We start from the raw sequence: 19820 nt of genomic DNA on the forward strand, positions 1-19820 counted from the left end.
ATTTGCATCCTTCCCTCTAATAGCAGTCTGATTTTTGCATGAGAGTTTAATGAAAGGGTAACAAATCAATTGGATGTTCTGTCCCTGTCCCACAAAATACATGGGAAGTTTTCGTAATCTGACGTTCCAAATTTCTAAACTGTTCCACAATTAAAACTTCCCCTTTTCCAGTGTTCTCGTATATCAAAGTTTGTCCGACTAGTCACCGTTAAGCGATTAACAAATTTTCAGCTTGCTATTAATCAACTTTATTTGGCATGTGGGCTCCAGGCCTATTATTCTAAAAAATGAAACATATAAAAATGAATTTCATATTTATTCTATCTACGTCCAAAAATATAAAAAATAAACTATTTGTACTAACAGCAATGTACGAATACCGTCCCTAATTCTAAAAGTTTCAGTTCCTTCATTACACAAAGTGTGATTACAAAGATGAAAGTGCTTTTTAATGACAGAGTGTCTCTCGGTGACCACTGTACCCATCATCTCGTGATCTGGCCGCTGGTAACAACCTCGGATCGTTGCCAACACCGTGACGCCCGGCATTTCAGCTGAAACAATAGAAACAATCAGATTAGTAAAGGTCATGGTGTCGTTATTGGATTGGCAAAAAGCTTGTTGTTAATTATTGTAATGTGTACTATAAATTATGAGAGTATGTAGTTTAAATAAACCACAAAATTGATGTGATCAGTTTGTAATAATAAATTTGTTTTAAGAGTTTTGTCGGAATTTATTATTTTACCATAGACAGCTGTCTTTGAAATTTAAATAGTAATTTATGAAACAAGTGCATTCCCTGGAAACGGCTCTCGCCGTGGTTACTACTCTATTTGTTGCAATTCGGCTTATGCTGTGGTTCCATTCTACTCTTTTTTCTCTTACCCAGTTATCACTGTTCTCCACCTTGCATCTACGCCGTATATCGATACTTATAGCTCTATACTTAGAGCTGCAGGCAACCTGCGGCTCTATTTGCTCTATTCAGTTGATCTCTCGCTTCCGTTTCGAACTTTCCTTAGCTAGATAGTGTGATGTCTAGATATTTAAACCCGTTCACTTGTTTTATTATCTGACCCTCCAGCTCTAATTTACATCTTAGTATATTTGCTGTTATAACCATGCATTTGGTATTTTTTGGGAAATTAACATGTTAAATTTTCTGGCGGTTATATTAAATTAGTGCAGCATACGTTATACGAGCCTCTTCCCATATCAGTTGGTCCAATGTAGATTTAAAAGAAAATCCAATTGTATAGAACAAAAACAAAAGTCCAGCATACCTAAATTTTGAAAGTTTTAATTCATCAATAATTTTTGGATTTTCAGAAGTGTACAAAGTATGTTTTAAATTCATATGAACAATTAATTAAACCGAATAATAACAAATTAAAAAAAACGCAAAAATATCTAATTTTAACAAAACAAATGTGGAAGTTTATAACAAGTGACATTTTTTTTATTTTTAATTAGATTCAAAATTCTTCGAGGCCTAGTTTTTATGAAGTTCTGACAACACTCAGAACGGGTAAATGGATCCCATATTTTTTGCAAGTTTTGCTTCAATTCTTTGACATATGTAGCAAGTTGTTTCCTCAATGTTTTTTTTTATTTCGCGTAAAAAAGAGCCGCAAAAGTTTTTCTCGGGGACAAGTCGGGACTGTCAGAAACGTATTCCAGAAGTAGTATACCGTGGTCACCAATCCAGTTTAAACTCTTTTTTGAGGTATGACAACCTACGCCATCTCGTTGGAAGACAAAATCTTTCGCTAATTTAAACTTTTTGAAACGACTTTGTTCCACAATCGGTAAGAAATTATTTAAAACCTTCAAATAATATTTGCCCGTATTTAAATTTCCATCGATAAAATACAATTTTTCCAAAGTATTCGATGCCATGCTGCCCCAGAACATGAAAAACGTAGGAAATTTGACTTTTCTGTTAAAACATTAAGCTGAAAAGCTTTACTTTTCCTGCGTATAACTCGACTCCCACTGTATCCAACTCGACTCCAACGCAAACTTCAAATCTGGTTTCATCACTCCATTGTGTTGTATCCCTTAGTAAAGGGCCTAGCCGGGTAAGATGATGAAAAGTGCCCCCAACTCGATTCGAATTCCATATAGGTCACCGTTTAGCATATATAGTGAAACTAACTTTCTGAAATTTTTAGCCCCCTAGGTGGTCATGTGACCCACCTAGAGCCTAATTAGGGTTTTTATGTTTTTATTTTATATCTCAGCCGCATCGCGAACTAGCGAAAAACTTTAAATGAAGATGTTGTAAATTTTAAATGTTCTGTCCGAAAAAAAATTTGTTTTTAATTTTTGGCGGGAAATTTAAATTTTAGAACGATTTCAAAATTTTAAATGAGTATAAAAAAATAACTAACACATTCGTTTTCACGAAAAAAATATATAACGTGTATTTTTACATAATCTTTCACCCTGAATTTTTTCAAATTTTTAAAATTGGTGAAACGCACCTTTAAAAATAAAAAACCGCATTTTTTTGGTTTTTTTTTTCGTTTTTTAATACAATTTTATACATATTCAAAAAAGGTAACACCGTCACAGGAGTAGGTAAAAAACTGAAAAATAATTGGGGTTTGCTTAATAAAAATTTTTTGTAACGCCATCCATTTTCAAGATACAGGGCGTTGAAGAAAACAAAATTTTACACATTTTTTACGATTTTGCCGAAACTACTGGCAACAGTGTAATAAAATTTGGCGAGTTTTAAGAGGTAGTTGTTGCTCATGTTTTGACATACAATTAAGAATTTTATATTTATCATTGGCGCGCATAGGGGTAATGGTCTGAACTTTTTAAAGAAAAAAGATAGTACGCCACTGACATATTTCAAATTAACAATCGTTGTTGAATTCCTCGTTCAATTTGTGACAAGAAATCTATCCTCCTATTTTTTCATACGACGCGCCATTTTTATTCAAAAAATAAAACATCTTAACCGTTACAAAGTATTAGAACTTCTATGAAATAAAATACTAGGTATTATTAGTAGTTTCTACATCTACATAAACTCGTACATTCATTATAAAAACTAATTCGAATACTTTGGAAGCGTTAAGATATTTTTCGTACTTCCGGGCCTAAAGTGACAACTTCACTCCCTTGTGACAGGTACTAAAGTGTCACATTTAATCCCTCCGGGATTAAATATTGACGAAACTCCCGGAACGATTAAATCACAAACAAACGAATTTAAGGGATATTTTATTGAAAAATATAATTAATTAGAATGGTAATTAACGTTAATATTCAAATTAATATTGTGACAGTTCGTCATATTGACCAGTCTTTCCTGGGTTAATGCAGCAGGTAACTGACGAGTAACAGATAGGTCCTTTTCATATTGAACTGGTGTTTGTTTCGAAGATCCTGCGGAAACAGGAAGCGAGAATGAGGACTGTGGCATAACTATAGTGGACGAATCGGCGACTTAACCAAATATTTTATCTGAAATTTTTTGTTTATTTTTAATAGACGATTCAATATATCCCTCGGCCACGTTGGAGGATTTCCATCCTCCATGTCTCTTCAGCACGTCTATTGTTGCTCCCGAATCAGCTAACAAAGACGCAGATGTGCGTCTAAAACAATGTCCCGTATAAGACGTCGCATTTTCTAATTTCAAGAAAGCTGCTATTTGCCGTGGAATTGTACCAAACATGTTTTTTCCTACTACTCGCGTAGTACATTCTTTGTTGATGTATTGAACAAAAAATTTTGAATGAGTTGTCCCTGTCTTTCGCAATGCCACATATTTCCGAAATATCGCCACAAAACTGATGGCACTGTTTTCTGAATTTTTGATCACAAAATTTCGGTCAATTTTATTTTTGGTGTTTCTAATCGCAATTAGGAAGGAATCGCCCAAATCTCTCACATCGTCGATTTCTAAATCAACCAACTCTTTTCCACGACAAGCTCCCGCAACGCCCAAAATAAGTGCAACCTACAAAAAAATTGATTTCTTAAAATTTCTGAATATAAACAAATTTCCAAATTTACCTTAAGCATTAAATATTTATCATCCGGAGCCTCCCGTAAGAACTGATCTACCTGCTCAGACGTGAGAATTCTTGACTTCTTTGGCTTAAATCCCTCATTTCTTCTCTTCAAAAAAGCTAATAATTTTGGAAATTTACTTATATCAATATCTTCTCTAATGTTAATAACCGATTTCAGCATTGAGTAATGTGCCCAGAGAGTTGAGGCACAAACCGCTTTTGATTTATCATCGAAGTAGACTAACAGCGCATTTTCAGTAGGTTGTCTCACATTTTTTAAGCGGCACCACTTTTTAAAAGCATCGTACTGCTGCTCGTATAGTTTTCTAGATTTCGGTGGTAACAATTCTTCACCTACTTCGGCTGCTCTTTTATCAATATCAGATACACCTTCTTCACTCATGATACCAATAATTATCAATAACAATGTTTCTTTACAATGACACTAGTAATGACAATGTTTCTAAATTATAACTGTCACAACGCAATGTTACTATGGTAACTTATTTTAAAGACAGTTTATTAAATGAGTTGAAGAGAGAAAAAACTGATTGAAATTATTGAAATAATTAATAAAATCATACCGGAAGTACGAAAAGTATCGTATATACCTTGCGACTGAAGTACATTTAATCCTTCAGGTAAATTATGGCCCTCCCTGCGGTCGGGCCATAAACTTTACCTTCAGGATTAAATGTACTACTTCAGTCCCGCGGTATATAATGTACTATTATTTTTTGCAGCAAAGCGGCGCCTCGTATGAAAAAATAGGCAGACAGATTTTTTGTCACAAATTGAACGGGGAATTCAAAAACGATTGTCAATTTGAAATATGTCAGTGGCGTACTATCTTTTTTCTTTAAAAAGTTCAGATCATTACCCCTATGCGCGCCAATGATAAATATAAAATTCTTAATTGTATGTCAAAAAATGCACAACAACTACTTATTAAAACTCGCCAAATTTTATTACAATGTAGCCAGTAGCTTCGGCAAAATCTTAAAAAATGTGTAAAATTTTGTTTTCTTCAACGCCCTGTATCTTGAAAATGGATAGCGTTACAAAAAATTTTTATTAAGCAAACCCCAATTATTTTTCAGTTTTTTACCTACTCCAGTGACGGTCTTACATTTTTTGAAAAATATGTATAAAATTGTATCAAAAAACAGAAAAACAAACCGAAAAAATGCGGTTTTTTATTTTTAAAGGTACGTTTCACCAATTGTAAAAATTTAAAAAAATTCAGGGTGAAACATTGTGCAAAAATACACGTTATATATTTTTTTCGTGAAAACGAATATCTTAGTTATTTTTTTATACTCATTTAAAATTTTGAAATCGTTCTAAAATTTAAATTTCCCGCCAAAAATTAAAAACAAAATTTTTTTTGGACAGAACTTTTTAAAGCTTACAACTTTTTTATTTTAAGTTTTTCGTGGTCACAAATCATCACTTTCGATGAAAAATAAAGTACTTGTCTACAAAGCAATTTTGAAGCCAATATGGACTTACGGGATCCAACTTTGGGGTACTGCATCAAACTCCAATATCGAAATCTTGGAGAGGTTCCAGTCGAAGGTTCTTCGAATAATCACAAATGCCCCATGGTATGTTGCAAATATTATTATTAGACGCGATCTAGAAATTTCAACAGTAAAAGAAGAAATTACCAACTTTGCACAGAAATACGAAGACAGACTGGCACAACATCCAAATGTACTAGCCAGAAACCTGATGAGCCAACCAGTCAGACGGAGACTTAGACGAAATACACCTAGTGATTTACCATCGCGATTTTAGTTATATGTGCCGTAATTCCCAGAGACAAACAATTTTATATCTATGTAAAATATTTGTAAAGAAAATGATTATTGAATCATTTTCTCCAAGTCACCTACACTAGTGGTCACAACATTTACTTATTGTAACTTGTTTTACAGATTGTAAATAAATTAGGACGTTAAATAAAAAAAAAAAAAGTTTTTCGCTAGTTCTCGATGCGGCTGAGATAAAAAATAAAAACATAAAAACTCTAATTAGGCTCTAGGTGGGTCACATGACCACCTAGGGGGCTAAAAATTTCAGAAAGTTAGTTTCACTATATATGCTAAACGGTGACCTATATGGAATTCGAATCGAGTTGGGGGCACTTTTCATCATCTTACCCGGCTAGGCCCTTTGTCCAAACTTAATGGTCTTTTGACGATTTTAACTTATTTTTCTTGCGTTGTAATGTTAAGACTGGATTTTCGTAAGTCTGGGATAAAATTAAAATTTTCACAAAAAATTCGTATGGATAATTTTAACTTTATCAATCACTTTGTAAGTAGAAAATCTTAATTTGTGGATCTTTCAGTGACATGTCGATCTAGAAACGTGTGTTCCAACCAGTTTACTCCAAAAACTACTTAAATCTAGATAAGTTGCACGTCCGTTTTTCACTATAATACGTCTTAATCTTTTTCTACCTGCTTCGCTTATTTAACTTTTTCCTACATTTATAGGTTTTGTGATGACAAAACCTGAGGTTTTGTATCACCTAACTATATTTCTTACACTATACTCTGACAATTGAAACATATTCGCGATTTTCGAATTGATTTTCGAGAATTAAAAAATCTATTGATGGTTGAACAAATGTTCTCATCCATAACTTTACCTTCACCCATTCCCATCGATGACTTTATCCTGACAAACGGTAATAGGCTTTATAATATCACAAAATCTATTTGACATTAATTGACAATTGTTTTGATATCATTTTCCATAGCCTAACTCTGATTTTAAGATAACTATGAAAAAATCAATGTAATCGTCAAAGGTGGGCCAATTGAAATGGGAAGGGGCTCGCAAATCATCTTCGTCTCATCGTCTGCATAGCAGATTATTTTAAGTTACTTTTCTTCCATTTGACATCCTTTTTAGGTTTCTACCTTTTTTATTCCATGATCATTAAAACAACTGTGGCTAATCCCATATAATTACAATTTTTAACTTAGATATGGCACAAGAAAACAATTTCAGAATCTTATCTTATAATCCAGTCTCCATAAAGGGACCTTTTAGCTAAATACACAATTGAAGACAATGAAGCAACCAACATGAATTGAAAGTGGGCATAATGGATCGGTTGTATTAAACTAGTAATAAAAATAGCATTAGATAATATTAATCTGCATTAAGAGACAGTGAATCAGGAACCAAAATAGATTTAAAAAAAGTCATAACATCATAACAACAAAGTTACTATTGTGAAGAAGATTTAATACTACCTAAGGTTGAGAAATCCAAAACTATCGAGTGAATTACATAAAAAGACAGTTAATATTATTAATATATCAAACCTTTGTTGAGGAAAAAGTGATACAAATGAAAATTTTCACAAATTCAATTATCAGCACTGCGATATTACTAATACTCATCTTTGTCTGGCAACCCAAAAGTTAGTATTGCAACTCTTCCTTTATTTAACTGAAATATTATATTTATTCTTTATAAAAATATAAAACAAAATAAACTTTATTGATAAATAAATAAAATTTCATTGATTTATAAAACCAAATTAACGATAAAAGCAAATAAATCAAAAAACTCACTGTCATATTGAAAATTATGAACGTCAAAATTCATAAGGTATCAAAGACATTCGATATTGTTAACCTTTTTTAACTTATTGTGATTTCTATGGAAAAGCGGCTTAATTTTGCGATACTAGTTGCTGTGAGTTAAAAAGAGACCTAATGTAAAAAGTAGTTCGTGAATAATTTCGTGCATGGGAAAAGTTAGAGTGAAAGTATTATAGTAAAAATTTAGTTAGAGTATTACTAAACACCATTACTAATATATAAAACTTAATACTTACTCTCATATTGTAAAACAAAACATTTATTGGTAGTGCAATTGATAGCGTGAAGATTTAATTTCACTCCGTTGTTGCAATCTTTGGATGTTTGGTGGCAATAAAAACAGTGAAATGTAGTCGCTGAAACAAAATTGCGAACGTTATAAATTGCTCGTACAAGTATTGTTACATTATAGCACATTTAAAAGTTGAACAATATTTTTTATAGATTAAAATTAAAATTGTAAATTTATTTAAAATATAGTTGTAAATGGAACTAGAAGTTGTAAGGTGGATGTAGAAGTACCCAATTCCACAAAGAAAACACAAAAATTTTGGAAAAAATATTTATTTATTCTTCAACATAATCCTCTTTTCAGTTTTGTACATTTTTCCTGCGATGTTCAATAAGTTCGATACCCTTTTTATAAAATAATAAAATAAGAAGTTTTTCTCCACAAAATAGCATTTGACCATTTGCCAAATGCTATTTTCAGGAGAATCTAAGGGGACTAAATCTGGTGAATAGGGTGCACGGGGTAGCAATTCAAACTGTAAGTTGTGAACTTTGGCCATTGAAGTAACGGATCTGTGAACTGGTTTTGATGAAACAACACTTTATTCTTACTTCACATGCATCTTGCATATAGCTTTCTTATGGAAATAATATGGAAAAATAAAAATATCGGAAAAGCATTGAAAGGTAGAATTTACAAAACAGTACAGACCAATAATGACATATTATGCGGCAGAAACACGTCCTGACACAGAGAGGACAAACATAATGGTACAAACAGCAGAGATGAAAATCTTTCGAAAATAATCCTTAAACCAAAAGAATAAGGACAATCAGTGGAAATCAAAAGCTAAGAAGGGTGGGTTTACTACTTAAACCACAGGAGACTCAACTAGGTCCTTGAAATAGATTGGGATATTCTCAGTTTTGATACTGCTTTCACTTGCGATTATCATTATTATAATTATTGCCTTATAATATTTCTTCCAAGAAAATCAGGTTCTCAAAATTTTCTAATCAAGGTATCTCATTTCAGATAAATCCTGGAAAAGAGATGATTTTTAAATTCTTTATTATCTTAAAATCTTGTTTCCAATTATTGGTTCAGCTGTAATAATATTTAACACAGATGTGTCGATGTTTATTATTTTTTTAGATGAAACAAATTTTCATGGAATTCACTCAGAATTTCGTGCTTGGTTTATTGACTTATTTTTAAAATAACATAAACTTGGCGAGATTGATATATCAGATCTTTACATATTTTGTTTACCAATGTAACTTTTCTATTTCCTAGTAAAAACAAAATGTTCTAAATATGAGTGCAAATAAGATATTTCTAACATTTTCTGTGTTTCTTGACTTAATTTTTATCTTAAGTTTTATGGGTAGCTTTCTGAGAGAATCTAGCCATTCTTCATCTATATCTTTACAGGACAATATATAAGGTTCTTAAGTTTACTTTAACTTAACACAACACTCTGGGCCTATCCTAATTTTGTAATTTAACCTTTGATTTTAATTCTCTCTACATGATCTAGCCATACCAATCTGTTTACTTTGATGGATTGGTTAATATCAGTTTTATTGTATAGGCAGTGACTTTTAAGAATATAGAACCCTAAACTTAGAGGATACAAGGGTCCAAAGGATCTATTCTTGAGGATTGCAATGCTCAACGTCGGAAGTATGACAGCTAAGGAGGAGAGTTAGCCTATATTATGCAGAAGAGGCTGGTGTATTTTGTGTGCAAGAAACTCCTTGGAAAGGTAATAAAGCGAAGGATTTTGAGGTTGTATGGTTTGAGTATTATTTTAAACAACGAGCAGAAGGAATATCTAGTGACTAGAAGAAATGAGAGAATAATTGAGTTTCCAGCTGTGAACTGTTATATTTATATGGTCATACGTTCCACAGGTAGGATTCTCTATGAAAGTTGAAGACCAATATTTTATCTATAGTAACGAAAGAAGGGAAGGTCAAATAGATTGTGTTGAGTAGAAAAAGACAGCTAGAAGATATTAGCAACGGTAAAGTGATAAAGTTGAGTGTGTAGGCAACTACTAGAATCATATAAATCCGAGAGGTACTTTCAAATTAAAAATGAGCAAGTATATACAGAATTAAGAAAAGTTAAAGCTGGAGTTCCACAAGGAAGTGTCCTAGGATGAGCGCTACACTTGCTCTATATCAGCAATTATTGCGATACAATTATTGCGACATTTACAGACAACACATGAATTTTAGCAGTCGCAAAAAACCACGAGGGAAGCAGCAAACATGGTACAAAATTCTGTTGAACAAATTAACATCTGGACTAGGCGATGTTGTATCAAATTTAATGAAACAAAATCTGTTCACATCAATTCTAGTAACAAAAGAGAACAACATATTCCAGTCAGTTTAAATAGATACCAATTACCTTTAACAAATACGGCAAAGTATTTGGGTATGGCATTAGATTCAAAGTTACGCTGGAAAGCGCATATTAAAAAAATGAAGAATTAGGAATTAAGTTCAAAAATATGTAACGGTTGCTGGAAAAATTCTGCTTTGTCCACTCACAACAAAAATTTTTATTGTATAAGCAAATCGTTAAACCGATATGGACATTTTTGAAATAAATCTATGGGGCTGTACAAAAGAAAGTAACATACAAATTATACAAGTATATCAGAATAAACAACGAAGTCATGAGAAGAGTCAACAAAAGACTGGGAATATTAGAAACTATCAAGACACGAAAGCTGCAATACCTGTGGCATGTTATGCATAATGAGAGATACAATATTCTTCGATTAATTATACAGGCGAAAATCCAGGGCAAGAGAAATGTAGGAAGAAGAAGAAGAATCTCATGGTTAACTTGAGCGAATGGTACGGATGCACATCAACCGAACTATTCAGAGCAGCAGCATCTAAGATCAGAATAGCCATGATTATTGCCAACCTCATCTGATCTCAACTGATCTTCATCAAGACCTAGAGATAGATACGGTTAGCCGTTAGCCAGACAATTATAAATAAGTAAGTTTGATAAAAGTCACGAACAAAGGCTCTTAAACCGTGTGAATGTCGAAGTCATCAAACACATAGATAACGCTAATCCGATAAGAAGACTTAAGAGAGACTTAACGAAGTCTTCCAGTTAGTGTGATAAGTTAAATAATAAGTGAAAGCAGAGCAAAGTGTAACTAAAGCGTACACCTTAGTAGTGTTATTATGTACAGTAGGAAAAATGGAAGATTACCCATAAACGAATATATAAAACTCGCTGTATTTTTCTGTCACCTTGTCACAAATAAAATTGGGCAACGAAAGTACATGTATTAATACTTATATAAGCTGTTCTTATAGTACTGGTAATAGTTCATTATTTTCTGGAACATAGGAATGGTGTATGGCATATGATCGCTCATGGGTAATCTAGAATTTTTCTTACTTTATTAGAGCCTAAGGATTATTGGTGAATATAACCTTATTATAGTATGTAGTCTCTTCTAGTATTAGATTGCTATATATTATTAAATGTACACATTGTACATATTATTAACAGTACAAAGCTGAGTCAGACAAGGTGACTCGTTAAGCCCACTGCTCTTTAATATTATAATGGACGAAATAATAGAAGCAGTACGTAAAGGTCATTATTAGAGAATTGAGAACAAAGAAATTCAACTAATTATTATGTTATGCAGACGACGCCGCATTAAATCGCTGAGACAGAAAACGATCTCCAAAGATTAACACACATCTTCAATACAACAGCCAAGAAGTACAATATGATAATAGGTTTGTTCTAGCATCAGTTTCAAACGGTTTGAAACCATCAGCGAATAGTGGATCAGCGCGAGTAGAGGGGACAGCATTGGTGACTGCATTATGTTCTCTTATTGACCAACTGTTTGCTAACGGTTTCTGACTAGTTTGACTGTTTGCTAGAACAAACCAAATATCAGCAGAAAAACCAAATGTATAAGAAATACAATATGATAATATCAGCAGAAATAACCAAATGTATGAACATCTAAATACCCACTACGGTGTAAAATCGAAATTGATAAGAAAATAATAAAGCAAGAAGCAATGTTTAAAAATCTGGAAATAGATATGACTACTTACGAAGATGTTGAAGAAGAAGTACAACAAAGCTTAAAAGCAAGTAAAGCGGCGGGATTTCTTAATGACACAATCTGGAAGAACAAACACCTAAGACAGGACACAAAAGCAAGAATTTATAAAGCAGCAATTATACCTATACTGACATACACGGCGGAGACAAGAACTGACACATATAAAACGAGACGACTACTAGAAACAACAAAGATGAAAATACTTCGACGAATATCAAGGAAAAGTCTGTTGGACAGGGAGAGAAATGAAAACATAAGAAGAGCATGCAATGTAGAAGACAAAAATGGATAGGTGAAAAAACGGAAACAGGAGTGGAACGAACACATTAGTAGAATGGCATAGGATAGGATGGTACGAAGTACGAATAGCACAAGATAAGTCACCAAATGGACGAAGAAGTATGGGCAAACCAAGAAAAAGATGGTGCGATAACTTAAACAATTTAGGAGGCTAATATTGAAGAAGAAACAGGGTCTAAATCCTGCATACACGAAGGAAGAAGAAGAAGAAGATATTATTACCTAAAACTAACTTGCGTATTTATCGTAGTAATGCTCAGATAGCAATAATTATAAGATTCCTGCTAGACTTTTACTAAATAAAAAAACGCTATTTTTGGTTATGTATTATCCTATTGACTTACCTGTTTGCACTGGATAAAAAACACCGAAAAGAACACCCAACAAAACTACGTTCATTTCACTACGAATATAACATTAAAATATCGGCACGAGATTCCTTCCGCATGCATTTAGGTCAAACAAGAAGTCATTAAACGGGAACACTAAACTCTCCAGTCGCCTGATATAAACCAATCTTGAGAATTTCATTTATTTTATTTATTTGCGCACTATAACGGAGTCTAGGGCCTCGGATTTTATAGGGGAGCCATGGCGTACGTGTCGAATAGAAAACTGACAGTAACATAGCAAGCTGATCGAGCGAAATACTCAACATTCTGATACCAAAAGGTTAAGGATTCGCCAACCCCACACGATCTCGCATGCCATTGATGCGTCTAAAAATAATAGACGGAGGTAGTATACACGGCGTCCCGCGAATAAGCATAAATACTTTTGGAAAATACCGTTCGCGGCAATTTAGATATATATACTCACCTAATTTTCTAAGTATTATAAAGTATAGATACTTAGAATTTCGCAGAATGCCAAATATCGTAGGAATTCCGATTAAAATAAGTCATTTTTGAAGAAACGCGTAATCAAATTAGGAGTTTTTAGTTAATCACATCATTTGTAACGAGAAAAATCTTCTTTTCTATCTTTAGCTTGTTGGTATTAAAAGACGGCTAATCTAGTCATAGAAATAATAATTTTCTATGCTTCTGCACTACATTTTATTTGTCAATTGACAATTTCCCATCCCTTGATTCTGTCATGTCAACCTCCATGAAAGTGTTAGAATGTTTTGATGATATTTTAGTTCCAATAAAGTTCATGTTTCCCTAAAAAATTGATTTATTTCATCTATATTCTCTCTTGGGGTGAGTAACAGTAATATTTGATTTCATTAAATAACATTTAATATTTAACCACTATTTATAAGTTTCTATATTCAAACTAAAAGGGAGGTTCCCTAGGTTGGCTGTATACCATATAGTTAAAAAACTCTAACAAGAAGTAAAACCACTTCTATGTAAATTGGTATATTTATTAAAATTTAAAAATCCCAATGGATTGAATAAAAATGTCCAATTCAGAACGTTTTCAGACCTATCGGTCCATCATCAGTGAATCTACAATAAAATAAGTAATCCCACTATTAGAATTGAAAGATGGTTGAAATTTTTAAAAGCTAAAAATGTGGTTAGATTACTTACGTGCATACTTGCTAAATAGCCCCAGAACCAAACAATGGTTGAATTTAAAATTCAATTTACATTATTTAAAAATAATATTAAACAGGCTAAACGCCGATGTTACAGGATATTGCCTATGGGAACATGGTGAAACCCTACCAAAACCTCAATCAACCATCTTAGGCCAACTTTGACTATAAAGTGACACTAATGTCTAAGGAACTGTTTGAAGTGACATTGACAGTAGAGAAAAAGGTAGTCGATTTTCAATGTTAATTAACCAAAAGGTCATGACCCACAACAAATGATAAAGATTTTAATATCTGAAAATGTCTAACATTTTAAATCTATTGGTTATTGAAAAGAAATTGTGATATACAAAATTAATTTAGAATATAAGATTATTTATATTGACTGTATACCATAACATTAGATTGATCAAATTGATAGAAAGAAAGTAAGCTGCTGTCAATAAAGATAAAAAGATAAAAATAGATGAAGGTGAGAAAAGAAAAATCAATATTAGTTGGAAAGTTATTGTACAAAATGAATAAATTGGTAGGCAATTTAATCTAGTCTATATTGTATTGGTGGTTGTATATGTAAAAGGAAAATATTGTTATTTAAAAATGCAAGTTTTTGTAAATAATGGATTTGAGTTAGGATACAGTCAAATAATTAAAAGTGTGTAATATGTGAATGAAAAAGAATTGTAATTATTATGAGATGGTTTATTTTTTAATTTTATTTCAAAAGTTTTGAGAGAATTCTTGTGACAAAGTGTTGGTATGGGAAATTAGAGATAAAGTAATGTATGATTATAGCTGTTAAGTCCAGTTGATACAAAAATCATTTTTGTATCAACTGGACTTAACAGCTATAATCATACATTACTTTATCTCTAATTTCCCATACCAACACTTTGTCACAAGAATTCTCTCAAAACTTTTGAAATAAAATTAAAAAATAAACCATCTCATAATAATTACAATTCTTTTTCATTCACATATTACACACTTTTAATTATTTGACTGTATCCTAACTCAAATCCATTATTTACAAAAACTTGCATTTTTAAATAACAATATTTTCCTTTTACATATACAACCACCAATACAATATAGACTAGATTAAATTGCCTACCAATTTATTCATTTTGTACAATAACTTTCCAACTAATATTGATTTTTCTTTTCTCACCTTCATCTATTTTTATCTTTTTATCTTTATTGACAGCAGCTTACTTTCTTTCTATCAATTTGATCAATCTAATGTTATGGTATACAGTCAATATAAATAATTTTATATTCTAAATTAATTTTGTATATCACAATTTCTTTTCAATAACCAATAGATTTAAAATGTTAGACATTTTCAGATATTAAAATCTTTATCATTTGTTGTGGGTCATGACCTTTTGGTTAATTAACATTGAAAATCGACTACCTTTTTCTCTACTGTCAATGTCACTTCAAACAGTTCCTTAGACATTAGTGTCACTTTATAGTCAAAGTTGGCCTAAGATGGTTGATTGAGGTTTTGGTAGGGTTTCACCATGTTCCCATAGGCAATATCCTGTAACATCGGCGTTTAGCCTGTTTAATATTATTTTTAAATAATGTAAATTGAATTTTAAATTCAACCATTGTTTGGTTCTGGGGCTATTTAGCAAGTATGCACGTAAGTAATCTAACCACATTTTTAGCTTTTAAAAATTTCAACCATCTTTCAATTCTAATAGTGGGATTACTTATTTTATTGTAGATTCACTGATGATGGACCGATAGGTCTGAAAACGTTCTGAATTGGACATTTTTATTCAATCCATTGGGATTTTTAAGTTTTAATAAATATACCAATTTACATAGAAGTGGTTTTACTTCTTGTTAGAGTTTTTTCTATATTCACTTTTTTTATACATACTCTTCAACTTATAATCGAGGGTAAAACTGAAGCCAAGAGAGGAATGAGACGCAAGAAAATGTCCTGGCTTTGAAACAGAAGGCAATGGATAGGAATTAACGACATACAATCTCTGATACATATTCCAAGAAAAAGAGAGTTAATCAAAAATGTGATCGCTAACATCCATTAGTGAATTTGCATATGAAGAAGAAGAGATACATACTCTTCAAAACCAAGATTATTTTCGATTTTATAAATCCTAGGATATGCATGAAAGATTTTTAATTAAATTTGACTAATTGTTATAATAATTCTATTCACTTGTTTCTTGCCAACTTGCTATTTTATTTAATTATTATTTTAATGGCAAGGAAGCTTTAAAGGAATACATTTTGATGCCTTTCTAATATAGAATTTGTTATTCTAGTTTTTGGGACTAACCAAGTAAGTTCTGTTTCCCCTATTGGGAGGGATTTGATCTTAATTCAGAAAGGTCGACGATGAAAACCACGTGGGAATAAACCTACAACTGCAGGTGTCTTCGAGAAGACAACGGATTGAAGATATTCAAATGGTCAACATATAAGGCCTACCCACTTCATCTCGAGCCAACAGCATCCATCTTCATCCTTCAGAGAAGTAGGCTCCCTTAGCTAGTTGAGGTTAATTCCTCTGCAATAACTCCCAAACTATGTGGGTAGTTTTAACGTTACAGATTGGCGCCCAATGTGGGTTCTTTTACTACAAAAATTACATTAAAATAACTGCACAAGATTCCTTCAGAATACATTTAGGTCAAACAAGAAATCATTAAACGGGAATACTAAACTCTCCAGTCGCCCGATATAAACCAATCTTGAGAATTTCATTTATTTTATTTATTTGCGCACTATAACGGAGTCTAGGGCCTCGGATTTTATAGGGGAGCCATGGCGTACGTGTCAAATAGAGAACTGAGAGTAACATAGCAAGCTGATCGAGAGAAACACTCAACATTCTGATACCAAAAGGTTAAGGATTCGCCAACCCCACACGATCTCGGATGCCATTGATGCGTCTAAAAATAATAGACAGAAGTAGTATACACGGCGTCCCGCGAATGAGCATAAATACTTTTGGTAAATACCGTTCGCGGCTATTTAGATAGATATACTCACCTAATTTTCTAAGTATTATAATAGTCCTGTCGCCAGGGGGAGGGGGGGGGTACAACGGCCTCCTTAATTCAGATGGCCCAAGTTTTTTTATGTATTTTGACCCGTAAAACACGAATTTTTTGGGTAACAGTTGATCCGGATGTCGATAAGATTGTTATAAACAAAGAACCTGAGGAATTACATAACAGCGATTTTTCGCAAAACAAATTTTCGCAAAAACATTTTTTTGTATTTTTTAGGTTATTCTCAGTAAAAAATGGTCTTACAAGTTTTTTCGTAGGATGCATAGTTTTCGAGATAAACGCGGTTGAACTTTCAAAAAATCCAACAAGTGCAATTTTTGAACCGGAATAACTTTTGATTAAAAAATAAAATAGCAATTCTGCTTACTGAATTTGAAAGTTCAAGTCAAATTATGTCGGTTTTGATTATTTGCATTGCTACAAATTAAGTTTTTATTTGTTAAACAAAGCCATAAACACATAGTGTTTCCCGTGGCCAATGCATGCGTTTTAATGTACGTAATCTACGTAGAAATTGCTGTATGCAAGCCTAATCGTTATATTTCAAATGAGAAATGCATTGAAAACATCATTCAATCACTATGTGTTTATAAATTTGTTTAACAATAAAAAAATTAATTTTTAGCAATGAAAGTAATCAAATCCGATAGAATTTGACTTGAACTTTCAAATGCGGTAAGCAGAATTGCTATTTTATTTTTCAATCAAAAGTTATTTGGGTTCAAAAATTGCAATTTTTCGATTTTTTGAAAGTTCAACCGCGTTTATGTCGAAAAATATGCATCATACGAAAAAACTTGTAAAAACATTTTGTGCTTAGAATGACCCAATACATGAATACAAAAAAATGTTTTGTTTTGCGAAAAATCGCTGTTATGTGATTCCTCATGTTCTTTGTTTATAACAATCTTATCGACATCCGGATCGACTGTTACCCAAAAAATTCGTGTTCTACGGGTCAAAATACATAAAAAACTTGGGTAAGTCCATCTGAATTAAGGAGGCCGTTGTACACCCACTGGCGAGAGGACTATAAAGTATAAATACTTAGGATTTCATTTTTAATGAGTCATTTTTTAACAAAGGCATGGAATAAGATTAGGTGTTTCTAGTTAGTCAGATTTTTGTATCCAGGAAAAGAATAAATAATAAGCAGTCACATAAACTAACTCAAAAGCTTATAAAAATCTATATGATTCATTTAACGCCAGAAAGGAAAAAAATTACACTTATTAGATCAAAAAGAAAGGGGAAAAATTCCAGAGAATTCGGGAAGTAGTATGTGGTACTTGTACGAGTACCTGTATACAAAAACGAACGATATGATTGCTTAAAAATACACACCCTAAAGGGTGCTACAGTGGACTCGCGATTATCCGAGGTAACTGGGACCGTGAGTACCTCGGATACGGAAAAACTCGTTTAACACTTAGATTGGTTATATTGATAGAAAAACACGTAAATAATTATTTATGATTATAATCATAGTTATGATTATAATCACAGTTATGATTATAATCATAACTGTGGATATTTTAATGACAAAATTAATACAGTACTGTCTATAAAAAATAAAAATATTTACCTTATCAATATTACTATTTAAAAAAGTCTTTGATTTTGCATAAGCTTTATTCCTCTTTTTGATTTTGAATCGGCGATGTTGCGTCAAGGTTGAAAATTGTCACTCATCTGTTATTACTTTTGCCTCGGTTAACCGAGGGGCTCGGATGACCGAGACTCGGATAATCGCGAGTCTACTGTACTTAGTTACACCATTAGAATATAGGAGAGAGTAATTTAAAGAGGAATACATGGAAAAACTGAGACATCTGAAAGTTAGTTCAGATTTATTAAAGCCTGTTAAGGCAGATCAACAAAAGATGATGTTTTCTTTATAAGACGCCTAACTAATAATTTAGGAATAAAAAGGCACATATTATATTTACTAATCTTAAAAAATGAATACGACAGGTTCTCCTCGAGAAGTTTTGTGGTCCTCAGTAAAAAAGACTTGTCCTAGATATCTAATGATTTTGAGAGATCTGTTGGATCAGATAACAGAAAAATTACAGAGTAACATTTCCTCGTGTTTAAAGTATGTTAATGATGTAATGTTGGTGTGTAAAGGGGTAGTGAAGCGCAATACATGATGCCGTATCCTGTTAGCATCACTCAGCCTCTCCTACTCAACTCATATCTTCACCTCCATATTGGTACACACCGGTAACCTGAGCAACCCCACTGGAGATTGGGTAACCAAACCCAGCGGAAGGTGGGGTAAGGGCTGACGAAGAAGGGAGCTTTGCTCCTCTGATGAATAGGAGGTTGAGCAAAATGCTAACAACCCTTCCCTGTAAAATTCAATTGTTGCGAATGCAATGGCTAATGAAACAAACGGACGGATCTCACAACGACGAACTCAGCAAAGAAAAATGGACATGATTATGGATTTAAAATTTGGAACCTAGAATGTGCGAATCCTCTTAAAGGCAGGAGCTATGATAAGTATGGCAGAAGAAATTGAAAAATACTTAACCAGACAAGAACATAGCCCGACAGGCAAAGACCCATCCATGGTTATGATGCCAAAAGAAGAAGAAGAAGAATAATGATGTAATGTTAGTAGAAAATACTAAAAGGAATTTGGAGCAAAGAGTGGAGATACGCTTTTGAAGAACCGATTTTAAAGTAGTTTTGAGTACAACAAAAATAGTGCATGCACTTTAAATGTTCCTTCGACGTCCAAAAAAACTCGACATCGAAGTAAAATACTCCTTAGCAGGACGTATAATTTAATTAACAATCTTAAATATCCAAATGGACTACATAAATTTGTTCATAACGAACGTGTTAGGACTTATCAGTCCATCATCAGTGAACCCATG

General features: G+C 32.6%; 1 protein-coding gene across 1 annotated transcript; it reads right to left on the minus strand.

Annotated features, from left to right (window-relative positions):
* Positions 1-303: 303 nt before the first annotated feature.
* LOC126885926 (uncharacterized) lies at positions 304-13031 on the minus strand. Its single transcript, XM_050652744.1, has 3 exons — positions 12672-13031; positions 7900-8019; positions 304-554 (listed from the first exon to the last, which is right to left on the minus strand). The coding sequence occupies exons 1-3, from the start codon at positions 12724-12726 to the stop codon at positions 325-327; spliced, it is 405 nt and encodes a 134-aa protein (XP_050508701.1). The 5' UTR covers positions 12727-13031; the 3' UTR covers positions 304-324.
* Positions 13032-19820: the final 6789 nt, after the last annotated feature.

This window comes from Diabrotica virgifera, chromosome 1, assembly GCF_917563875.1.
Source record: "Diabrotica virgifera virgifera chromosome 1, PGI_DIABVI_V3a".
Taxonomy (NCBI): domain Eukaryota; kingdom Metazoa; phylum Arthropoda; class Insecta; order Coleoptera; family Chrysomelidae; genus Diabrotica; species Diabrotica virgifera.